The following is a 23,892-nucleotide window of genomic DNA, read 5'->3' as shown; positions in this document are numbered from 1 at the left end:
TAAGAATGCTTTGGCGGTTCTAAGTTTCACACCAACCTCTTTGTAACATGCCCTTCTTCTGGTGCGATGGTATTCGGTTCTTACAACAGAGGTCGCACCGAGAACAAAAGTTAAACCATTGCTGCACATGTGTTGCACAGTTGACATAGATGGCGCTAAGTCTTGTTTTATAAGAACCAAGTTGGCACATGCGCATTGAAATTTGGAGGCACACTGATGCTAGCGAATTCAGTCGAAAGTCGTTTGTGCAGCGACTGGGTCCAACCATTATGTTTATCTCTTGAATGTGCGGCCGACGACCAGCTGAATGGAGTGAGACTGATTATGAAAGGGACTAAGTTTACGTAGGCTTCTTCTTAGACGAAGTCGCGTTTGGTCCTCACGCAGTTTTAGGTAGTTCAGTTAAATCTTGTAGTTGGAATCATCATCTTTCTTAAATGAAATTGTATAAGTGCCTTATTAAATTATTAAAAATTTGTAAAAAGCTTATCCAAACGGGCCTCATAGCGTGTTCTAGTGTAAAAAGTGACCAGGATGGTTGGTTGGCAGTCTTACTCACAAGGTGGACCAAGGCTGACACTTGCTGCCGAATCTGGTCACATACTACTTACTCAAACCGACAGAGTACTCGAACATAGCACCTATGTAAAGACTACATACTTGCGGGGCTTGACTTTGGAACCAGAATAAGCGGGTCTAGGGCATGTATTTTTCAAATAACCTTGTCGCATGATGTACTAGATAAGCTGGTTTACACATTTGGCATACGAGTTAGGTAATTATTTGCCCTGAGGATTTAAAATAAGCCTTGCAATACAAAGAGGCAGTAGCTCCAAAGAAACGTTAAGTAGGTGCAGGTCACATTACTTTAGGTGACCATTGAAAAAATTCGATTCCATTTCATTTAAATGCAAATCGGTTCATATATAGCCGATTTTTTATTTTAAAACATAATAGGTCTACTTTAGGATTTTAAATTTTTTTATTTAAAAATCTGACGATTAGATATTAAAGATAGACACCAGAAGTTCTAAGCGGGTGACAGCAAACCTCTCAGTTAAGCCAATAAATAAAGATAGTAAATTAATTTGAAGAAAAATTTATACATTAATTGCTGCAGACTACTTAGTTCAGCTCTTGATAAAAATATTGTTTGAATTTAAATAATTAGCCTACGCCATACTAAAAGTACGATTTCGACTCGTAGTTGGATGATTGGGTGCCATTCGTTGTTAGTGATAGCATTTGTGATCGACGCGTCGGATGCCGGTTCTTCCTTCACACCTCCAAAGTTGCATCCATCCAGCTATTTCTGACTCGCCTCAACGTTGCATACTCATCGCAATCTAATAAAATTTGATCCTTGTCCTTTGGTTCATTTGCAGTAATTTGTGATTTGACAAAAATTGAGCAAGTCCCCGGGAGGGTCATCATCATGCGATTGCCAATGTTTACGTGATTGAAGTATTAAAATGATGGATGCCTGTTGCCCGCGTCCTTCGACCGCGTTTATTATGGATTTTCACAAATCCGGTGGGAATCGTTCGTCTTCCTGGGATAACAATAGTCTTTGTTACTCTTTGTCAGTTAATTAGTTTTTGTTTGTGTTGGGCGCGAAAAAAGGAAAGACAAAAAACACACTGTAACATTTATGACGTAAGTCCGGTTGAAGCTCAAATCGATCCTATATAATTCGCGTCCACATCATCTGATGATCTGGTGGTTGAAATATGTTGAAGTTGCATGTTGACAATATCATAAATCCAGCGCATCAATGTATATTATTAATACACTAACCACCATCTCATAACATATAAGAAATCTATGGTATTCTGGTAGCCTATTATTGATCTTATTAAGTTATATATAAATAAAAATTTTGGATTAAAAAGGGTAAAGAATGTACTTCAACTTCGCTCTTAAGCCACTCCTAACTGCTAAAGCACCTGACTTTTAAAGATATTTGACCCGTGGCTTTGCTTATTACAAGGTTTTTTTATTCAACCACAAAACTACATGAAGGATCCTTTAATCTGGAACAACCTCGAGTCATTACGATCTCTAAATTTCAATTTTTTAGTATTAACTTACTGAGCGTGCTGTTTCGTCTAGTTAGCGTTCTTTTTTCTGCTTTTAAAGCGACATTAACACTTGTGGACGGCAAGGCAAGGCTAACTAGGCCGCAAACCTCAGCACTTTCTGATCGAACATCATTTTTCGTAACGACGATTTATTTTATGTCGACCTCAGTGGTGAGAGCTGTGCCTAATATTTAGAAAGTCCTCGGTTCGATCCCCAGCAGGGGCAGTTTTCGAAATTGCGCGTGATTTATATTTATTTGCGGTTTTGGCTGTTGTTAGTTATCGCCCTAACGACAAAGACGCACCGCCAAGGTACGGTAACCCTTATATAAGGGCGGGTATGTTTTAATATTACTGCCATATCCCTATCATCGTCACATAGCCCGCTACCATCTTAGACTGCATAAACACGTACCATCAGTTAAGATTAGGTACAGTAACCGGGTAACTTATAGTAGAATAAAGAAAAAACGAAATGAGTAGTAAGGGAGTCCAGGGGAAGAGATGAGCACAGGTGCATACAAACAAACACATAGAAATAGACGGAAAAACTACTTTATTGTTTACCATCAGGCCAGAATGAGAAGCGAGAGACAGCCGTGTCAGACGACGTGACAATGTCGTGATGCCGGCTTGGGGAGAACTCTCCGGGTGCAGCATATGCGGAGCCTGGACTTGAGGAGCCATCTGCAATCAGAGTTCGGGTTACTTAAAAGGAGCGTTTAAAACGGTATCCTTGTCGTGTCGTGACTGCAGATCGGTATACAATTGTCACCACCCCTCCTCTTGTCTCTGCTACCACTACCGGCCCGTCTTCCCTTCCCTTTAGTCCGGCAGTGCACTGGTGTAGGCTGTAGTTGATGAAACTGAAGTTTATCTTTAGTGCTCGCACTCGTAATGCTTCCCCAGCGCGCCAGTGACGTGGCTCACAATACAAAGTGTGTATCGATAGCTTGAGACTGAACCATTAGACTTACAAAAATAATTTTATGTAAAAACCGTTGTAAGCTTGTGGTTACGGCTTCGTTACACTTTTCGGAGTTAGAAATATGATCCGCTTTTAATGGTGAGGGAAAACATTGTGAGGGAAGAACCTGCATGCTTAAGATTTCTTCAATATGTTCTCTAAGGTGATGTCTACAAATCCGCGCTTGGCCTTTCCCTTTTTATTCCGTGAGAAGATCCGTGCCCTATCCGTGGCCGTGGCCGAAAAGAAAGAGCACGATAAGTTTTATTATCAATTGCAGGGTGTGATAATTGTTTAAATTCCCAGCATCGTGGTAGGTCAATACTGGAATTCCCTCGAACGAGTGGTATTTGTCTGTGTACTTTAATAGACCGAGAATGAATGTGAAATTAATTAATCGTCCAGAGTTTACCTGCATTGTTTGTGAACGAAGATAGCGAGCAATATGCAGTTCAATGCAAGAAGACGTTTCATTAAAATCAGTTTATTGTTATTGGATTTAAATAATGAACTATGAATTGAATTGTTGAGACTGATATTGCTTCTACAACCGACTAGGTAGGTATATTATTACCCTATACCGCCAACTTCAGAACAACGTGGCAGTTAATATTATAAGACCTAGTGCTCTATGGCAATCGAGGTAAGTAAACCTTTTCGTTTAACAATAGCACTTTGAATTTATGATCTTTAGCTGTACAACCGTTTTCCACGTTGTTTTAATAATCAGTTTCCGGATTGGTAGAAATGAATTGTGAAAGAGCACGTCCGGGGAAGTACTATCGCCATGCTTATTTCTGCCGCTAAGCAGTCGTGGTCCGCTCTGAAGGGCGTGTGATCACAGGATCATGAGGCCTAAGGCGTAGGTGATGCCTCAAGTTTATGGTCACCGGGCGGCATTGTGCTTCTTCCCTGTCTAGTGGTGCTCTTGTTAAAGGCGATGGTTTCAACCAACCATCAGGTGATCCAAAAATTAAAGTGTGGAGTGCCGAGTGGGTTATGAGGTTCAAAAAATGGAAACTGTTAATAATCTATGCAGTTTTTCACGGATTAAAGATTTTTCACGGATTAAAGGCCATTAAAAAGTAATAGCTAATGCCCTCTACCATCTAGTAGCTTAATGTTTTCTGTGGAATTTGTTAGGTACGCGAACGCCATAGGTTTTTTACATTTGGGTCTAGATGGCGCTGTAGTAATTAGTAAAAAATCTTATTTTTTATAGTGAAAATTGGAATAATCTTTTCAGATTAGTGTATTGTCATCGGTCCTCGATATGTCTACAAAGTTTGAAAGAAATCTGACCGTTTAAAGTGGGTCAAAATCGCGCCCAAAGAAGTCGGTTACAAACAAACATACAAGTGAAGCTAATATAAAGCGTGTAAAAAGCGAAACGTTTGTCAAACAAACTTAGTTAATATGCTGCTTGATGTTCTCGAAGCGGTGAAATATTTGTTTTGCCAAATAACTAAAGAGACGTTTCCTTTCGAGGTACGCCCCGCGGTGACGAGACGCTATTACTCAGCCTCCGCTGTCCGTCTGTCCGTGCGTCCGTCCGTATGTCTGTCAAGGGGCTGTATCACATGAACCGTAGTAGATACATACTTTAAACTTGTGTATTTTTATTGTTGTTAATAAACCAAGTACAGGGAAAATTAAATAGAGTATGGGCTTACAAGAAAAATAAATGAACTATTACCTACTGACATCTAATTATTTAATGGCTCAGTAACTTTGACATTATGATATTGACAAAAAGTAATTAATCATATTTATTGTATGTATTTTTTAATGATTACTTGTTAAATATTTGTAATATTTCATGCCGTTAAGCAAAAGAAAATGGATATATTGGTGCACAGCAATGTTGTAATGTACGTTACGAGCAACGGGATAAACCCCAAGTAAATGATGGATTTCATAGTAGGTAACTTGCGAGCGTAGCGAGGGAGTTGCATCTAGAATCCTGAGTGTAGCGAGAAGTTGCAACACTACCCATACCCACATCTCACAAGACAACGATCACTCATCATTTGGATCATGAGCAAGCGTTTATATAACTGACATACTTATAATATAAAGAGGTAAATTTTGTAAGTTTGTGTTTTTTCATTAACCTGGAAACTGAAAAGATATTTAGGTACTTGGATTTGCAAAGTTAGTCGGAGAAAAAACGGTCGAAAGAAAGTGTTAATTACGAATGGTGCCCTAACGGTGAGAGATATATGATTGAGTATCTAAAGAAAAGTTGTATAGAACTTGATGATGTCTACAAAAAAGTTAGCGACTTACATATGTATAATTTTAGTTTGTTTTACCTCGTTTTAAGTATTTGAAACAAAACATTTTACTGCATATAATTTGGAGGAATGGTTAAAGAGATAACACGAGATAGATATGGAACCGCGACCATGTAGTGATATTTATTGCAGCTACTCGTATTAGACGGTTTTTTCATTTGTTCAACATGTCCATTTATTTCACAATAACCTATGTTGCTTATATACTTATATAGGGTTAAAACTCCTTTAGGACCGTTTAATATTTTGGTACCAAATAATAACATTACATAGATGTAATGTTATTATTAGAATATAGTATAACTATATAGAGAAATTTTAAACAATATGAGAAAAAATATTTATTGAATCATGATCAGTTCATTCACTCATTGGAAACCTGGTAATAGCCAAATTGGCATGCAAATACATACACAAATACGCAGTCAAAATATAACCCTCCTTTTGTTAGTTGGGAAATAAATGATAGCAGATCAGTACTAACTGAACCATGCATAAATTATTTCATCACGAGTTCAAATTGTTTAGCCAAATGAAGTGGGCACGGGTCGGGTCGTTATACAGCTTTTGAGTTCAATGAGGAGAACGCGCTAATCTCAGGTTCGAATTGGTTTTATTTAGGTTAGATCACTCGGTCAATGGGTTAGACAGTCTATTTATCAGCTTGGACCAATAGTTACTCAATGGGTAAGTAATGTTGCAATAACAGCAAAAACATCCTTTATGAGAGATTCGGACGCGTGCGATGTGTAAAGGGTGAACGTTACGACGGAAGCATGTAGTAAATGTGACGGAATCGATTCTCTAAAATTGTAAAAAACCGTCCGCGACTACATATGACCGTTTATGTTAAAGTTGACTCGTACGTACGTCGTTACTCTGCTGCGCGTTATCTCAAACACGGCCCCGAATGTAATGAGAAGCACACTTGTATCAATATGAAAGTACTATTAGACGTTACTGGAAGTATAAAACAAAAAATATACAACGTCATTACACACATCGCCATGTAGCCCCAAAGTAAGTGTAGCTTGTGTTATGGATATTAAGATGACTGATGAATATTTTTTATGAATAATATACATAAATACTTAGAATGTACATATAAACACCCAGACACTGAAAAACATTCATGCTCATCGGGTCAGAATGAAGGGTCGGTGCAAACTGCGCCAATCGGCCGTCAAGTAAATCATTCATTATACTATGAATCTACAGATTTTATTCCGATAAGCTATATTCCTTAGCTTTTCAAATAACATTACACCCCTAATAAAATGCAGTACAACAGCTAAGCTTTTACAATGTATTGATTATCTTTGCATCGTTCGAGTCCATGTAGGACTGAAGTGTAACGAAAATGCACCCGTATTTATATTATTCATTATCACACATATCATTTTAACTGTTTCTTGAAAACTATCTATGAATTAAATGATAGTTTTTAGGGTATTTGTAAAATCCTAATCAATTTAATAAAATATCTGACAAATATGAATTTATAGTTATCAAAAGTTGGATATTTACCCACTTTATAAAATTACTGTAACAGTATATTGAAGTAGGTACTTTACATACATTGTTGAAAATTATTTTTAACTTTACAAAGGGACATAAAAATATAAAAATTAGATTCCGTTAAGCGAGTTAATTCCTAAAATAGGTTTTCACTGAAACGGCGATTGTAGGATTGTATCCCATGTTGCTTCAACAGAAATTATAGGTGAAAGTTATCAAAATCTATTTCCCCATTAAGGCTGACCTAAGTAGTTTTATATTTATATATATGCTTTAAGTGTCCGCCATGTATTTCGTTTGTGATGAGGTAAAACCAGTGATATGCATTGCACTAAGACGAAACAGCTGGGTTTGGGTTTTTATGACAAGTAAGTACCTAAGATTAAATAATATAACTTTTCGTCGTCCTACTTTGGAGATCCCTCAAAACCGTTTGTGGTGGTCACTAACATGTGATAATGATCATAGCACTCCACTAACCCGCATTGTAACAGCGTGGTGGATGAGACGGGCCGATCTTTCTGTAAACTTACGGTCATTTTGATCTTCCCGTTTTAATAGGCAAATAATTTTTTTTACGTCTTGTTTTGAGTTCCCTTTCTGTAACTAGCAAAGGCATCGTACTATTATGTACTAGATGCGCCACTTTCTTTGTGCACAGAGGCGTGCTTAAACACTCCTACTGCGTTACCGGTAGTTTGTCTGAAGGGCGGCGCTGGCACCCCTCCTTACTACAAAGAGAATTGAAATCGTAGTTTGGTTTATCATCATCTCTTTGGTTTTTTTATAAGAAAAGCGTGAAAGGATAAAATCTAAATGTTTTGTCTAGCAAACAGGCGGCCGTGCTCATCGTGGCTCATGGAACACTATTGGAAGAATTAGAATGGAGACATTTCTTTGGAACTAGAGGTAAGATTTTCCTAGATTTCCTAACTATGTCGATAAGTATAAGTGGCGTTGCATTTCCTTTAACCCACGCTACACTGATGTGTACTTGTTAACTTGGTAAACACATGAGTTACTTACGTAACTATAGTTTCCTACAGAACTAATTTATTTACCAAGCTAACATGTGAATCTCAACACACGACGCCCTAAGGTTAGTTCTAAGGGATCACTAAGGGATACTTTAATTACGTCAGAGTCTTGAGGGAGGTGGGCGGGGGTTGAAAACAAAACATAAAATATCACAAGTTTGGATGGGGAAGCGCTTAGTGAAATATCACGTGTATTTATGTTTTCGTTTAATGCACATGCTAAAAAGTTGTGCGTGACCAATGGCTATCGAACCAATTTAAGTAGCCCTGGGTGAAGTAAACTAATGGTTAGCTCACTGTACTCTCTAGATAACACGTTGATTTTATTTAGAGAAAGCATTCTTAAATATTTTAAGATACTTTATAATAAAGTGGTCTGGGATGTACGAGTTAATTTAGGCATTTATAATCTAAGACTGGCACCAGGCATCTTAAGACATAAACGACAACGTTTTTTTAAATATAATCTCAACGATTAAATAGATTCATTTGATGATAATTTGATTATTTGTTTTTATAGAATTACTCAATAACCTTTAATAATTAATTATTAGTATGTGACGCATTGGGACTTGTTTGTTATAATTGTGGTAAGTAATATCGGTGTGAAACGTCATGTGAAAATGTGCGTTAATAATAAAAAATCAACAGAGAATTGCAACAAAAAGTACTAAAATATTATGCATACCATTTTGAATCTTTAAATAAATAAATAAATATACTACGACAATACACAGATCGTCATCTAGTCCCAAAGTAAGCGTAGCTTGTGTTATGGGTACTAAGATGACTGATTAATATTTTCATGAATACTTAGAATATTCATATAAACACCCAGACACTGAAAAACAGTCATGCTCATCACACAAACATTTTCCAGTAGTGGGAATCGAACCCACGGACTTGGACTGAGAAAGCAGGGTCGCTGCCCACTGCGCCAGTCGGCCGTCAATCGTTAAACATATCGTTTGCTTTAATGGCGTCAGAAGTTCTTTCAGTTAGATCTAAGTGGGTGGGGTTATTTATTGCATTTATCGTTATTAATTAGAACGGCTAGAAGCCAATTACACTAATTAAATCTATATTCATATTATTTAAAAAAATCTGTAGGAATAAAAGTCCTTATTCTCGACTCTCACAATGTTGATTTATAGTTATTTTTATCAACTTCAATTGTGGCTCCTGAGTTGGCTGCACAACACAATTAAGTGTTAAAGCTTGAGTCATTGTTAGTGTTGAGTACAAAAAAGAGTGAAAATGAAATAATAAATATTTTAAATAAACTTACGTAGATAATAAATCATAAAACAATAAAAAAATTACCTATAGGTACATTAATAGCATTGTAAGTGTTCATCGGCATCGGCTGCATCGTCTGCAGTTGGCTTTGGAGCTGTAACAATAATGAAACAATATAACGTGTACCGCCACCACATTACCACCCTACCACACCACCACACCAGCGTCACCAGCGTCACCACCGACAACATCTTTGAGAGAGATTGCCTTGCAAAATGTAAAAATTAAATTCGGCTTGGTACGTCTTGGCTCAGTTACATTACCACAACTATAACAACTTTTTAAAAAGTCATAATATAAATCGAAGGTAGTTACGAGCTATTTGATTGGTATAACAATAAGTAACACTATTTTTATGGGGATTAAAGAATTACCTTCCGAATAAGTATGAAAAAGTGCAAGTCGGTGTCAAGGTTTAGGTGCATGACAAAAAAAATCAAAAAGGGAAACCACCCTTTTGGAAGACGATTAAAAAGTAACGTTACACAACAGAATTACAACTAGCTCAACACTCATTCTAAAGAAATGCAACGTGGACTACTTACTGACTTTACAAATTCAAATTCAAAATTCAAATTCAAATTCAAATATATATAAATAATAATACTTGTTAGATATAAAGGGCGAATATTTTTTTGTTATTTCGAAAGAGGCTCTAAACCACTGGACCGCCATATATACTCGTAGGTACCATTTTCGCTTGTAGCTAAGTTAACAGAAAGTAACACAGGCTTTAATTTTTTTCAAAATAAATAGAAAACCGCAAGAAATTGCAATAACAAGAATTCAAACAAAGTATAATGACTTTTGCATATTAAATTCATAAATTTGCGTGCGCGGTGACTATTATCATGAAACAAAAGATATGCATTGCTGTAGCTGGGTTGTTTCGGTTCTTAAGTTTTCCTAAGACCCTGTGTTTGCCGACGATGACGCTGTGTTGAGGTTGCGGGTGCGTCAATCCCTACGTCTTGAGAGGTTGTATTGTACGTAGAGATCTCAACTTTGTGAATGACGTGACATGAAAGCGCTTGTAATGGAGAGCACTTAGGTTAGGCGTATAAGCGATGTCCTCAAAAAACTTAAGCGTCAAAAAAAGGTTTCCCTGCTTTGGCGGCTAGTGTTTCGAATATATTTAGAAAATGTAGTTATAGACGTACCTACAATACATTAAAAAGGTTAGGTTTGGTCGCTCGCAATCGTGGAGTCGATACGTTTGAACGATTGCATGCGCGCGAATCTCATACTAAGGTTACAGTAAATACTGCTACGGCGATTACTCCAAATTGCAACTTTTATAGCCTGTTGATACGCTAATAAAAATTTAATCTGAATTTGAGTACTGCCATGAAAATATAACGGTTTTGATATCGTTTTAAATGCTAGAATTCACTGCCTGTACCCACAGCATCTGGGGTCTGCCTCGTTGGACTGGTGGTTAGAATGTCTAGATGACGAGGTTCTGGGTTCGATGTCCAGTTTGGTCTAAAAATTCTGGGGTTATGGTAGTATGGTTCCCCTATAACTCCGTGTTATTAAATGAGCGTATACCCCCGTACCTCGCAGAGCACATTTAGAAAGTGTTCTTTACAATCATCTACAAGTGTTAAGCGCGTAATAATCATCCTGGATCGAACTTTACTACTGGGCTTGGAGGTTTTAGCCTCGCCTTTAACGTTCCGTAGCACCTCAAGATAATCGTTAAATAAGAGACGTGATACCGCATTAGAGCAGCAAGGTGGGTCTAAGCTTCTAGAACTACGAGCCTATGAGTGAGGCGACCTGTCGTTTCCATCGACACATCGATATGTCCCGGTAAATGGATCCTCTGACGCTGAAAAACGCAATAACGCAAGTGAGGCGTTACATTGATCTACTACATTTGTATCGAGTCGTCATCATGCCGTTTGTTTGTTCTCTCAATGGCAATCTACTATGACAATATAAACTTAACAATGCACCGCAGTGCACCTAACATCATTGAGTACGTTCGTGTTTGTTTGGTCCAGTCGTTTGCTTCGACCGGCTCTGCGGGGATTTCACTCTGGTTGCATTCAATCCTGACGCTAAGTGCCGTTCACGTATTTCTCACTCTAGCGTCCCGTTAAAGCTATTCTGTATCTCAGTTGACACCAAATTTAGACAGCCACTGCGGATGGTTCAAACAACTCTTATTCATTACGTAGATGTAATTACTAGGTGCTGGAATAGCAATCCCGCACGAGTAAACGGAGCCGCTGGAAGGTATTTGGAACTCCCTACAAAAGACCTATGTTCAGCAGTGGACAGTGGACTCAATTGGTTGAAGTGATGGTGATGATGATCCGCAAACATAGTAGAAATGAACTCAGTTGAAAACTTAGGTTATTGGTGGGCGGCTTTCCACAGTGGATAGTAATTTTGCTGTCAACTGAAATAACCTAGCGCTGGTCTCTCTTTGACAGTGAATATAAATCAAACTCACTATATACCCAGAAACACAGAAGGAAGTGCGGGGCCACCGGTTCGCGTGAATTTCCACAGTCAGCCACAGAACAATACACTTACCTGCCCCTGCAGTTGGTGCGTGGCGAAGTGGTGCGTGGCGGCCGGGGCCGGCTGGTGCGGCAGGGCGGGCGAGCAGCCGGGCGGGCTGCGGCCCATGTTGCCGCAGCCGCTGTTGTACGTCAAGCCGGTGGCGGGCTGAGTCAACCAGGGGCTGGAAGGAATTTTTTTTTTGGTAAGTGGGAACCATCGCCTATAAACAGAACTTAACACTTGATTTTAATTTTGCATTTGATGGCAGGCCTGTGTCTGATTTATTTCAGTTAAACTATGGCAGTGCTTTACTCAAATACTATTAGCGTTTCGGTTTCGCAGATAAGTCTGAGAGATATTAAACAATGTACGCAAAAGCATGTGAAGTAATATTTCGGCTTTCATTCACACGTTATATAAGTCACTAAGAGATCTCACGAGACTACGCCAGGAAGGTAAAAAAAACTTTCGTACCTAAACTTTGAAATCAGCGCGCCCGGTCCGCAGCTCAATGTACCCAGCATTTGAATTTTCCAAATACGCAACTTCGCAACCGCACTGCATACAGTTAAAAAGTACTTAAGGGATTTCCTGGGCGCTCGAGGTATGCATTCAGAAATGACATTCATTTATAACACATAAACACCATAATGAGACTAGTCAAATATATTCACTTATTAAAAAACTTACTACTTACTACTGTATGAAAAAAAACATAATTCAAATCCGATTACGTCGTGTAGTAAGTAATGGATTGAGTTGGTCAAGTATCGTTAATCCAAGCAAATAATTTGACAAGTGTAAGCTTTGAGAGGAATTTTACCTTTTCACGCCTGATTTTTATTAGGTATACTTAGTTGAGACTTGAGAGGTTGCAGTACGTTACGCCAAGCCGCAATAGAAAAGCACGGCGGTATAAGCTCTGTAGCCTTTAAATATGATAAAGGAAGCATGTGCCACATCGATGGGAGATGACAATAAGATAAGATTATTTTTATTTTCGTAGCGATAATTGTCGGACCAAACCGGTAGTGGCACCCGATGGAAAGGGGAGCAACACTTCGCAGGGCATACAACGCTTCCTGCACCGTGCCGTGCATCCTCTTGTGTCTGCAATGACACCGGTAGCCGCGCCCTTCAGATCGGAATACAGCAAAACTAACATGGCGGCAGTACTTCCCCGGACGAGCTTTGTCACAAAAAGCGCAACTACGACTCCTTGCGCGTCGTGCGCGTATTACAATAAGTGCAGGTCTGTCACCGCGTACGCGCACTTAGTGTGCGATACATTTTTAGTGTCACTGAGATTCAGGGTTAATCGTGGAGTAAATTATCACGAGGAACAGATCGGAGACGACGACAAAAAAATAAAAAAACAGCGCATCGCTAGTGCAATGTGAAGGCAACTCCGCCTTTCAAATGATCCGACCAATCACAAACGCAAGCCGCGAGCGCTTCTTGTCCAATACCAGATCTTGTCTTAGAACAAAAAAACTCGTTTGTGTATACTAATGTGCGCACGTACGAAGCTAAACTTCGTTAACGTTGATAACAATTTTTTCTCGCATTCAGTAGATTGGAATTGCGTTTAACGCTATACTACATGAAAAAGAAACTTGAAATAGTTCTTGCTTGTGACTAACTTAATGGTATGATACGTCATCTGCGCACGCAACTTTAGTTAGATACATGTTGAAAAGTTCACTCTTATCTGATTTACGAAAATCAGGTAAGAGTGATTTTTTCGCGCCAAAAGAAAAGCATTAGCTTGCCAATTAATATATATTACTTATAGGCTAATAAACCAGTTTAAAAACGTGTTAATTTTTGATCAAGCTTTTACAAATATGAGCGATGCCTCATGCGATTCGGAATGTCATTTATATTTATATCTATATTTGACAATAATTTGTTTTTTATTTCAAAGTGTATATTATCAAGCATGTATTGTCTAAGATAAAGGACATAACTCTTCACAGATTACAGCAAGTCGCAAGGCATATGGGACAACGATTGAATGCTGCGTATTATATGTATGGATGGATGTTTGTTACGCTTTAACGCCACAACGAATGAACCAATCTGGCTTAAATTTGGCAGAGACATACAATATAGATTCTTAAGTCAGATTTTTAACAAAAATCTGCGAGGCTATGTGTCTATCTGTAATGGTTAAGTAACAATAACTGTTTTTTTATATTTTGTCAACACGGGTACAATCGAAAGATGGTGACATTCCTGTCATGATATGAATCCTTATCGAAATAAATAGTTTTATAAATATTAAGTTTGATTATATTAAGTCCTTTTTAAATTATTCAAATTGAACCTATCGCTTAGATGGTGCGACGGGTATAGAAAAGCAAAAAGCAAGTAAAATGCCACGGGCCGCCTGGCCGCGAATAACATAGTTTGGAAATACAGCTGGACCTGGTGACGGGCGCTGCAATTAAATTGTAGGTTTTTTTTAAATATTAACACCTGTACCTACCCTATACCTAATAACCGATTTGGTGCAGACGAAGTTGCGTGGGTCAGCTAGTATATAATATAAAAGGAATTTTGTGAAAAGAGTAGGAAAGAGTAGGAAATTTCCAGACAAAGGACTGTCTTGCGATTATCTTCATATATATTTCATTCTACCACCGAAACAGAATAGCACGCATAATAATTTTTTTATGACATTAAATATTAATTTAAACATTTGGAAAGATTATGGTGTCATCAGAATACAAAAATCAATAAAGCTAAGATAAACAATAATAAGTAATCGAAATATAGGTACCATAATCGAATCGCAACCCGTCCAAGTTGAAGTACCTACAGGGTAAGCAATTGTTGCTGGCCACAATAAAGGAGCTGATGGGGAAGTGCCGGGAGTGCTCGACCATTAACGCCCCAGGTTCGGGGAAAACAATATTCTGTAGAAGGTTATGAGCATTTGACATTTGGCTAATTGTGCAAAAGTAAAAAAGCTTCCACGCTATTTACGTTTAAATTACCTACAATAACTTTTGCTTACATTTAATGTCACTGCAAAGAGGATGCAATGCAGCATCACTGTTTCAGGTATAAATGGACGCACGTGGTGTAACTTAATGTAAGAACAATATAGGTAATCTGTGTACGATTTAAATGTTAATATCATCATAATTTCTTTTATTACCTACATTTAAGATAGTGTGCAATCAAAAAGTATCTTAACGACATTTCGACCGCTGTGCCAGTGTTATCTGCTGCTGGGGCACTTACACGTCTTCTATAATCTGTTGCCAAGCGTGAATTGACCTTTTGCTAATAATACAGTGGTAGCTCGCAACACCTGATTGATAATAACATTTAAAACACGATTTCTTTGTTGACAAGCAGTTCCTTGCTACAAAGTATTCGCAGAATTGTTGACATCACGACAATACTTCCACGCATGCTATGCGACAAACTTCTTTACCACTGGACTTGCTCCAGGGACTGAGGGATCCAAGCTAGTTAAGGCTTAGCCTCCCATGTTATCGAGAAGTGTACTGCCGGGAATGACACCGAGGTAGTCAACATTTGCGTTAGAAAGCAGGTTATTAGTTACCTACCAAAAGTACCTTCAAAACTAAGGACTCTCTCACTACTTTTGGATCCTTTTTCTATCACCCCAAAGTACAGTAATTTTTAACGGATATCTACGATCTCAGTGGATCTCTATTTCCAAATCAAACGTATCTTATTTCCAAACCCGACCGTCATGCAATCCCATTCTCCATTTTGGAGATTAACCTAGCGAACACCTGTTTTATAATGTAAATAATCATACAGTTCAAACTGACCGTAGTCCGTAAGGGAATAAAATCAGTATAATTTTATTTAATTAACCCTGAACTTTGTTATCAGCTCCTTATGAACTAAATGAATTAAATATAACAAGGGTATTTGGTATAAATGTCTTAATGCTCTTGGGGCAGGCTCAATGATAATGCTAAGTAGATTTAGATAGTAATGATAACTGCAATTTGTGAGTTATTGAAGATAAACGCAACCCAACGACCTGTGAGTGACACGGACAAGCTACATAATGTAGTGTTTACGTAACAACAGAGCAACTACTGATGCAAGTTATCGCTCTAACTAACGTACCGCATGAGTTATGATAATCTGTCAAACCCACGTGCGTCACTGCGTGGGATAGTGGTATACGCTACAAAATCCTTCGCTTAGCTAGTGGGGCATTGCTAGACTGAGAGTGACGACTGCCACCTCTTTCAACAATATCAGGAGCTAGAATTAGCTTCGTTAGATTTTATTCTTCATACCTCCTAATTGTATACAAGTAAAAATCCAATCCACTAAGAAGACTAGACAATACAACGATGACATTAGGCATAACACTTTGTGCTATTTATATGTATTGCGTCCCTAGTAAAGGGGAAAAGGTTGTCAGTTCTGACCATGCCATTTAACAATGTACCACGCCCCTTCGTATTCCATATGACCAAAATCCAATTAAGTGGGTCGAATCATTGATTACAAATCATGATTGTGGTAGGTACTATATCCACTACTTCATTTAAAAATGTGTAGATAAACTATAAACAATACTTGTGCAATTGAATCTTCTCACGCCTCATTTTTCCCAATAAGGTTCTCTCGGGATGTAATTACAGAACCATACCTTAAGTATTTGATAAATGCAGAATCATCTGGTTTCTTTATGCGAAACAACGTATTACAAGACTAATACGACGTAAGTAATACTAAGACGTACCTTTACCTATAAATATAAAGGAAATGAAGTCATTGCCGTGATCAAGTGTTATGGAGAAATTGACAAGTACTATCACATCAACTAAATGAAGCATAATTTAATTACTATTTAGACTAAACTACAGGATTTTTTTCTTTTCTGCACTAATGGGTAAGTATTGGTAGTAGGCAATGATTTAGGTACAGCACCGTGTAGATACCTGCTCAGTATTGGACTTAGTGACCCCCGGTTAGTGACCCCCGGCGAGATGAAGGGATCAGCTGGACCCAAGCGGCACAATATGGCCGCATCGTGGTATTTGGAAATCCCTCCAAAAGACCCTTTCCAACCGTAGACTCCCATTTGTTGACATGATGATGATTACGATCATATGATTAGAAAAGTGTATGAGGACGACATTAACGATACTATAATATAATATAATAACAATCGAGAGCCTAAAGGTGAATTTGTAGAAACGGTAGTTCCGTTTCTACATTTAGTGATACTATAATTGAATACAAATCGTTAAGCGCCAGTGACATGTTACGACTAATTAATTAATAACGAAAATATTTACGTTTGTTATTAGTATGTTTATTAAACAAACGTGATAACAATAAATGGTCGATTTTGATTATTTAGGAAGAGTGCGGCAAACCTAACTCCGCAGATGAGCCGAGGCTGCTAACTGACTGTGCAAGAACACAAAAAAAAAAACATGTTTTTTTGTACAATAATTGATGAAATTAATAAGCAAGAAGAATTCCCGCAACTTCTTCCGCGTTCAACTTACGATATGAAAATCCCCCATACAAACATTCCATCATCATTATTTAAATACAAGATGTCTACAGACATACAGACTGCTGGACATAGGTCTTTTGTAGGGGTTTTCACACGCCAGGCTTGCTACTCTTTTTATGTCGTGCGTGCTGTCGGTGTTCTACCGACACAGCACTTTTTAGTCCGGGGTCCCTACTTTAGCACTCCAACAAGTTGGGACACCGATGTGTGCCAGCAATTATAACTTCAGCTACGCGAATCGCTGACACATGCGACTAGTTCTTTTACGGATTTCCTCTCGCACAGTTACGCAAACTAGCTATAGCTCTCTCCATCGCCCGCTGAGTGACTCTGCGGCCTATAGTGATCGACAACTATAGGAGGCGGAAGTCGACATCTAGCTAATTTTAAAAAGAAATGCCTGGGGTCATTTATTTGCAACAAATGATAACGACTAAGGCACCGGGAGGTATCTTTCGTCGTCGTCCTCGTTCCGAGTCCGTGTAGGACTAAAGTGTATCGAAAATTTACCCGTATTTATATCAAAATACCAACTCAATGTCATGAACATTGGATGTTAATCAAATATAATTTTAATTGTTTCTTGGAAACTATTTATTAATTAAATAATAATTATTAAATATATTTGTAAAGAACCATAAAATCAATTTAATAAAATATCTGGTCAATATAAATGTATAGTTATCAAAAGTTTAATTGTTTGCCCACTTTATAAAATTACTGTAACACTAAGTAGTAGGACTTTCAAATATAATAATCTAGTCTTCACTTAACCTCTTCAATGTTCGTACAACCCTTGTTTTTCCCTTCAGTCGTGGTAGACAAGAAATTTTTAAAATGTTGAAGATAAAAACCCTTTACTGAGTTGACGGTGTCCGTTAACAAGTGTCTCATGAACCGTAATAAGTACATACTAAGAGAGTTGAAATTTTAATGTTAAAAACTCTATTCTATACTTAGCTTTTTTTACACCCTAGGCCTAGGCAAACAAAATAACTGAAATTAAGCGGTATCAAACAACACCAATCAAGCCTTAACGACGAGATAACATACAGCTTTCTTTGTATTAATATTACGTAAACGTCCGATCGTATAACGAAACGACGGAACGTTTGCAAAAAATGTTACGTAAAATATTTGCCTTCCTGATGGAGCACTGGCCGGCCGGTCCACGGCAGCGGTATATATACTTTTGAGTGAACACAACGATAGCGCGACTTACTAGACTAGTGGCGTCATCCAGTGGCCGGTTCGGAAGTTCTCAGGCTCGCGGCGAATGCACCCTGTTCAAAGGATTATTTACCTAAAAAAACTAAGAGACTTTAAAGGTCACTGCAAAAAAAAAATATTCACGCGTATTTTAAAGTACGTACCTGCCTATCGGTTGTAGTGTCTACACCCGGCAAAATTATAGCAATGAGTTCAGAAACTTTACATTGCGCGCCAGTATTATTGTTTTTCAGATGTAATAACTGTAATATATATGGCGCAGGCAAGGAAAAGGCTTCTACGAGTATAATAAAAGAGTTCGATATAGCAAAAATAAAAACGTTGTGCAGTTTACTAGGCTACAAAAAATTGCAAATTCATTCAAGGGCAATTGTATATTATTTTATAACAAATTACCAAATGAAATCTTTGAGATGTCTCTCAATAAGTTCAAAGTTTATATAAAACGTAAACATACAGAAAAATCCTATTATAATATCAAGGATTACTTAAACGATAAAAAAGCTTGGGTGTGAATTGCTCTAGCTTCATAGCTTAATATAATTTGTGTGATGGTGATAACAAAAAAAATAATTTTACCCAGCTAAGTTTGTTGTGGGCTCTTCTTAGACTAGGGCGCGTTTGGAACCCTCGTAGCTTTAGGTTTAAGTTGGCGAACGAAGTTATCACCATCCCCTTACAATTATGTAAACATTTATGTATAAACGCTTCATAAGTGCCTGTGATAGGCCTACTACATGAATGAAGAAATTTTGATTTTTTTTTTGATTTTTGTACTGCGACCATTTTCTCGACGATCGATCTCTTGCTCGACTACTTGTTTCGAAATCCAATTCATAAAATAATCCATACTTGATAGCAATGAGGAAACGAAAACAATGTTTTAACGTATGCTAAATAATGTATGGACAAAGAGTATTGTATACATTACTCTGGCAGGTAGACTCTGTGGCATTGATTTTACATGTTACTATTGTCTCTGTGGTAGCAACCAGCTGTACGCGATAGCATCACGTTTAGCGCCACGCCGAAATAACACGATCGTGTACAAAGTTCTATCGCCTTGTCTCGCTCACACTCATCTGCTTATACGGGGCCTATTTTTTACTGCTTTCACTCATAGAAATGTTAATGTATTGAGCAGAGACAATCTAAATTTTATTATGGATGTAAATGCAAGATTGCAAGTTGAAGTTCGTGCAGATAACGAGCGAGCAAATATAAACAACTTCACACATGTTATGATTTGCGGTAGAACTGAGACTTTATTATTTATGGTTGTTTGAGTTCGAAAAAGTGCATAACACTGGTTTGTTGACTTACAAATTCAAGTAAATTTCATTAAATATAAATATGTAATTTCATAAATGAAAATAATGGTTATAACGCGTCTGGTTAGTACTACTTAATAGCTTATTCAAAGAAACAATTGAGATGCTGATATTGTTTTTTTTTTAATTAGGCAAACAGGGCTTATTTCTCCTACCTAAAACTTATTTAACCTATCAATCGAATTTCCCAATCATAATTCGCGTGTTGACCTTTATCGTAGTGTTTTTAAGGAAAAGTTGATATTGTTTATCACAACAAGAAAGGTCATGACGAGTCAAATTTGTCCTCTAGGTAACTAGGCTTGCTCAAATTGAAGACCCTAGGAACTACACTGAGAAAGGTGAAGGGCATATTTTAATTTTGAACGTCACAGCCCCCTCGCTGCCTAAGCGGCTAGCGCGGCCAGGACGCAGAAGTTATATCAACTCACAGGGATACAATAAGCGTGTCTACCTGCCAAAGCACGGGAACAGGGAGTTTACCCCCGTTTATGATTACACGTATATTATTGTCACTTGTGTTCGGAGAGCTGATAAAAGCATGGGAGAAGATTAAAAACTGTCTATTCCCCGGGGAGAAATGTCTCTTAACCACGTTATTCGTGCTGGGCTATTGGCATATTTATCTATTACCAGAACGTTTTTATTTGGAAGATGTAGGTATAACATTCAATTTAGGTATATAGTTCAATTTAGGTAGATATTTTTAATTCGTGTATATTTAAAAACAACAAATTTAGGTTTAAATAGAACTCATGAGTTAAGTGTATCTTTGAATTAAACATTATGTTACTGCTATAGTATAAAGACCCTTTGTGATAAAATTATTCATTTGATAGAGAATTAACCTGGGTTACACTGCTATACTAGTGTAACCCACTTTTTCTTCCGTTTACTAATAAGAACACCGAAGCTGCTATTTTGTGACTTAACCTCAATTCCTTCCCGGACTTTTTTGTAGGTAACGAGTGTAATTTTTATATTTCATCAAATAGTTTTTTGGCTACTTTGGATTACATTATTGCAATATTCGCAAGGCTCTCCAATTGTTTTGAAGATCAATTAAATATATTATTTTATGTTACTTTGTGATATTTTAGCTCTCTTTTGAAATGGATTTAATCGGTCCAGTACTTTCGGAGCCCATTCAGTACAAACAAAAAAATCTTTCCTCTTCATAATATTAAATAGTATAGATAAATAAATTACCATTTAAATCTATTTTTACAGTCTTAACTCAATTCAATATACAAGCTAACACTAAAAATTTACATATTTGAACTGTCCGCACATGCGTTTCGTTGCGTACTATAGCGTCCAATTGCGTTGTACGTCTGTCTGTCTGTTCGTCCATCCATGACATTTGTAATTGGAGAAATAGATTTAAATTGCCCTTTTCCGTTCAGATAAAAGTATATAATTACACTCATATAAAAGATCTGTTACGTTGTGCTAGAATTTTGCAATTTAGGGTTCTTACACGAAATATAAAACAAACTGTGGTTTCTAGATTAGCAAGAATGTTTCGGAAAAGACTAAAACCGACGCGATCAAATTCAGCGCCAAAAATAAACTTACTTCTCATATCGCGGGTATGAAGGTGGGTACGGAGAGTTGGCTCCGAAGTAGTTCCTCGGGCCGAGTTGGATCGTTTGTATGTGCGGGTGTTGAACGTGGGACACGTGGTATCCATCCCCGTAGATCGGCTTAGGATACGGCGTGGCTCGGAAGTGCCTCTTCATGCGTCGCCTCCGCCTATAGTTCCCATTCTCGAACATATCCTCACATTGCGGATCTAGAATAAGTCTAAACTTACCACCAAAATATAAGTTAACTCACACTAAAATAAGGCCTCAACGGAATACAATAGAGACGTTCACAATACGAGTAAGAAGTATGCACCAAACTTGGAAGAGTACTTATTGTGATTATAGCAATCTTTGTAACTCCCTCAATTTCTTGTATTCTTGCAGTTCAGCAACCCGCAAACTATTTTAGAAAGAGTACAAGATCTACAACATTTACAATCACGTTGTTATCGAAGTTTCGTGCTAGAACTTTCTGCATTTCTTTCTTTGAGTGATTTCTAAGCTATTCTTCACACCACCACCACTTCACACTTCTGAAAACTCTCTTCGGAGTAAGGCGCCGAAAAAAGTTTTGAATTAAGAACTAAAATATTAAGTAAAGGATCGTGTGTCGCTAGCAATTCGCAAATGTTTCGGTAGCATAGACAATCGCTTGGCTAATTCAATTGGATAAGCCCAACCAATCGCACGCAGATTTGCTTAAGATACTTCGATTGCAACTTTTTGAGTAAACAAGAAGAAGATTGAATATCACAATGAACATAATATGCTTATCCAAAGAACCCGACACGACACTGTGTACCAAGTACACAGTCATATCCAATGAATCGAACGTTGTTGCTGATAAAACTGTAAATGAGATTTGTTTACGAAAAAGATACACTCGAAGATAGCCTTAAATTGATTTCTTAAAACGTTGATATTTATTCAGATAACGAAAACCATTTCGCAGAAAAGTAACTGAAAAGTGTCATAAATAACGTGTAGCTATTAAACTTACCAAGGGTCCAGTAGTTGCCCTTCCTGTCTCCGCCCCCTTCCCTGGGCACTTTGATGAAGCACTCATTCAGGCTTAAATTGTGCCTGATGGAGTTCTGCCAACCTTTGGTATTCTTTTCATAGTATGGGAACTGTTTGGTTATATAAGCGTAAATCTCACTTAAGGTGGCTCGTTTAGCCTGGCTGGTCTGTATAGCCATGGTTATCAGGGCCACATAAGAGTATGGCGGCTTAGTCAGGTTTGGAGACGCCGGTGTGGTAGATTGAGGGTTCATTTCTGAAGAGCTGCCTGGACTAGCTGGCGCTGATGACTTTGGTGTAATCTTTGTTTCGTTACTGTAAACAAAGGATATTAGTTTGTTTTAACTGCGTAAGGAGGGCCAGAGGCACAATACGCCATGAAAATTTTAATATCGCAAAAGACGATTTTAATGTCATTATGTAAAAGTTTGCTTTACACAACCTCATCCACACCACTCAACTTACCTGGAAAGTAGCTTCATCGATGATAATATAACGCTAATTGAATAAAAAAGTCACCCTTTTTTTAGACTAGAAAACTTAAAAGGACTCGATTTACTAATTTAAAATATCAGTAATAGAGTTTCAGGGAATCGGGATTAAAGTAAGGATGAAAATGGCCTATTTTAAAATACGAGCGAATGCTTAAGTTACTTATGTGTTATTATAACTATTCAAAAACATGAAGTCATTGATAAATCGCAATGCAACTGTGTAAATCGCAATGATTAAGCTGTGTAGCCGTTTAAAGACTTTTTTTAAAACCCCCCGGGAACGATAACTTGGTGCCGTATTTCCAGGACTGCAGACTATAATAAAATGAGTGTAGAATTTCATTAAGTTTCGTGGAGTGACTGAGACAAGCACGGGTAACAAACAAATGAACACATTTTCACAAGTACCTGTTGATATGAGCGCTTTCATCCCTGGGTAGTGGCGGCAGTGTCAGGGTCTGATACACCCGTGATAGTTCCTCGTCGCCTTTCACAGTCTGATTGGAGGTATCGGGTCCATTGTCCTGGAGGCACAGCCGGCTATCGTATGGCGTACCTGGCAACAATGGTCACTGTTACAAAGATGTGTCCGAGACTATTAGAGATGTCGTGACATACCTCTAAATGACCATTATACAACAGATACTATTCAAGAATAGAGGTAAAAAATATCGAGAGAGCGAGGTCTAGCTATGTTATAACATTTACTCAGAGGGACCGATTTCGATCCCCAGTACGCTAACTTTATCGCGTATCTCTAACTTTTCGGAGTTATGCGCGTTTTTAATGTGAGCAATTGAAATCACTTGCTTTAAGGGTGAAAGAAAACATTGTCTAAAAGTTTTACATAAAGTTTTCAAGGACAAGCCTTCCCACCGCCTAAACTTTTCATTCTGCGAATTTTTAATTTTTTCATTGTTTGATAGACAATCTGCAGAGGATGACGTTAAGGACTATATAAGATTATTTTGTAAGT

General features: G+C 37.8%; 1 protein-coding gene across 1 annotated transcript in view; it reads right to left on the bottom strand.

The window, feature by feature from the left end:
* Positions 1-23,892, bottom strand: part of LOC120636569 (forkhead box protein L2-like) — an 84,408-nt gene that overhangs the window by 2,839 nt on the left and 57,677 nt on the right. Inside the window, exons 4-9 of the mRNA XM_039908104.1 lie at positions 23,325-23,472; positions 22,403-22,737; positions 21,392-21,608; positions 11,747-11,897; positions 9,224-9,293; positions 2,649-2,768 (exon numbers count right to left, since the gene is read on the bottom strand). Of these exons, the coding sequence (XP_039764038.1) occupies positions 2,649-2,768; positions 9,224-9,293; positions 11,747-11,897; positions 21,392-21,608; positions 22,403-22,737; positions 23,325-23,472 (1,041 nt within the window). The remainder of the gene's footprint in view (positions 1-2,648; positions 2,769-9,223; positions 9,294-11,746; positions 11,898-21,391; positions 21,609-22,402; positions 22,738-23,324; positions 23,473-23,892) is intronic.

The sequence above is a fragment of the Pararge aegeria genome, chromosome Z (assembly GCF_905163445.1).
Source record: "Pararge aegeria chromosome Z, ilParAegt1.1, whole genome shotgun sequence".
Classification (NCBI taxonomy): domain Eukaryota; kingdom Metazoa; phylum Arthropoda; class Insecta; order Lepidoptera; family Nymphalidae; genus Pararge; species Pararge aegeria.
Note: the sequence above shows the minus strand (reverse complement) of the source record. Positions and strands in the feature narration are given on the sequence as shown.